Raw genomic sequence first — 2413 nt, 5'->3', positions numbered from 1 at the left:
GCGGTGGTTCTAACTGCTGTCAGCCTTGCTGCCAGCCAGCCTCCTGTGCACCTGTGTACTGCCATAGAATCTGCTACCACCCCACGTGCTGCTGCCTGCCTGGGTGCCGAGACCAGAGCTGTGGATCCAGCTGCTGCCAGCCTTGCAGCCGCCCTGTCTGCTGTCAGACCACCTGCTGTAGGACCACCTGCTGCAAACCTACTTGTGTGACCACCTGCTGCCAGCCTACGTGCTGTGGGTCCATCAGTTGTGGACAAACCTGCAGCAGATCCAGCTGCTGCCAGCCTTGCTGCTGCCCCATCTACTGTAGGACCACCTGCTGCCACCCCAGCTGTGTGTCCACCTGCTGCCAGCCTTCCTGCTGCTGAAAATCTCACCAAAGAACCACCATCTCACAAATCAACCTTGCTGTTCCTAGGACAAATTCACTTCCAAATGATGCTGAAAGCCAGCAGTCTATTACCAATTTTTTTTTTGTTATTCATCTGCCTATATAAAAGCTTATGAATCAGCTTGATGGAAGGTAGAGGACTTCACCCTGATTCTCCCCTTCCTATCTGTGTGGGTCATGTGCCAGCTTCCTGCATCATTATAATGGAGCATCTTGGCTTTGACTTTGAAATCTAGATCTTCACCTTCTCTCTACATGTATTTTAGGGAAAAAATCCTCATGACTTTTTATTTAGTTTCTAAATACTTATTTTCATAAAAGTCTTCATAACCATGTATCTTTTCAATATACTGATTATTTTTGTATCTTACTTTCTTATTTTCATAATCACTTTGAGTTGTCTCTCTAGATGCAGGGAATTTTACCTGGATTTCTAAATAAATCTTGTACCACTATTCATCGCATACTGTGTTTTTTGTTATTATACAGCACACACACATTAATCATAATTATAACTATAATGACTATAGTTTGGACAATCTATTAGATCAGTCTTTTCTCTGTGCAGGAATATCTAAAAGGAAAGTCAAATAGCAACTAGAAGTTTATTTTGTGAGACCAAAGAATCAAAATAAGTATTAGGAACAACAAAATGTGGAGATTAAATAAAATGCAACCGAACAACCAATGAATCAAAGAAGAAATCAAAAGAGAAAGTTGAAAATACCTTGAGACAAATGATAATGGAATTACACCATACCAAAATTTATGGGGTGCTGAAACAGAAGTTCTAAAAGATAAGCTCATAGCAATGAATGCTTGAGAAACAAAAAAATTTCAAATCAACTACCTAAGTTTACACTCAAGGACCTAGATAAAGAAGAACAAAGGAAGTGCAAAGTGAGTAGAAGCAAGGAAATAAAGATCATAGTGGAAATAAATGAAACAGAGACTAAAAAAGGAAAAAAAATAAGAGAAAAGAACAATATTGTAAAGTAATTAGCCTCCAATTAAATAAATTTATGATAAAAGAAAGATCGACAAAACTAAAAGCTGTTTTTATTTTTAAAAGGTAAGCAAATTAAAAACTTCAGGTAGACTCACTAAGAAAAAGAGAAGTCTCAAATTTAATATCAGAAATGAAAAAACATTGCAAACTAGAGTGTAAACACTGTCAACTATAATACATTGGTGAAAGAAATTGAAGAAAATACAAACAAATTTTTTGCTCAGGGATTAGAATAATTAATATTGTTGAAATATCCTTACTACCTAAAATAATTTACAGATTCAGTGCAATCCCTATTAAAGATCCAATGGCATTTTCACCAAAATAAGAAAAAAAAATTGTAATCTGTGTATGGAAGCATAGAAAACTCAGATAACCAAAGTAATCTTGATAAAAAAGAACAAAGCTGGAGACATAATGCTTGCTGATAGCAAAGTGTGTTACAAAACTATAGTAAATAACACTGTATGGTTTGGCATAAAAACACACATACATCATGGAACAAAATAGAGAGCCCAGACATAAACCCATACATTCTACAGCCAATTAATTTATAGCAAAGGAACCAGGAATATACAATGGTGAAAATACAGTCTTTTCAATACATGGTGTTGAAAAAACTTACTGCCACTTACAAAAGAATAAAACTGAACTACTATCTTACACCATACACAAAAATTAACTCAAAATGGACTTCTGGTGGTCTAGTGGTTAACAATCCACCTGCCAGTGCAGGGGACATGGGTTTCATCCCTGGTCTGGGAAGATTCCATATGCCTCAGAGCAAATATGCTCAGTTGCCACATCTACTGAACCCCACGCACTCTCGGGTCTGTGCTCCGCAACAAGATACCACCACAGCGAGAAGCCTGCACACCTCAACTAGAGAGCAGCTCTCACTTACCACAACTAGAGAAAGTCTGCACACAGCAGTGAAGACCAACACAGGCAAAAAGAAAAGAAAACTCAAAATGGATTAAAGATGAATCTGAAACCGTACAATTTCTGGAGGA

General features: G+C 37.7%; 1 protein-coding gene across 1 annotated transcript in view; it reads left to right on the top strand.

Moving 5' to 3' along the window:
• Positions 1-368, top strand: part of LOC104990807 (keratin-associated protein 9-8-like) — a 1062-nt gene extending 694 nt beyond the window's left edge. Inside the window, exon 2 of the mRNA XM_010843125.1 lies at positions 1-368. This exon is cut by the window's left edge and continues 25 nt beyond it. Coding sequence (XP_010841427.1) covers positions 1-368 — 368 coding nt within the window.
• Positions 369-2413: the final 2045 nt, after the last annotated feature.

The sequence above is a fragment of the Bison bison genome, unplaced genomic scaffold (genome assembly GCF_000754665.1).
Source record: "Bison bison bison isolate TAMUID 2011002044 unplaced genomic scaffold, Bison_UMD1.0 scf7180017864180, whole genome shotgun sequence".
Taxonomy (NCBI): Eukaryota; Metazoa; Chordata; class Mammalia; order Artiodactyla; family Bovidae; genus Bison; species Bison bison.
The sequence above is the reverse complement of the archived record's forward strand: the minus strand, read 5'-3'. Positions and strand labels throughout refer to the sequence as shown.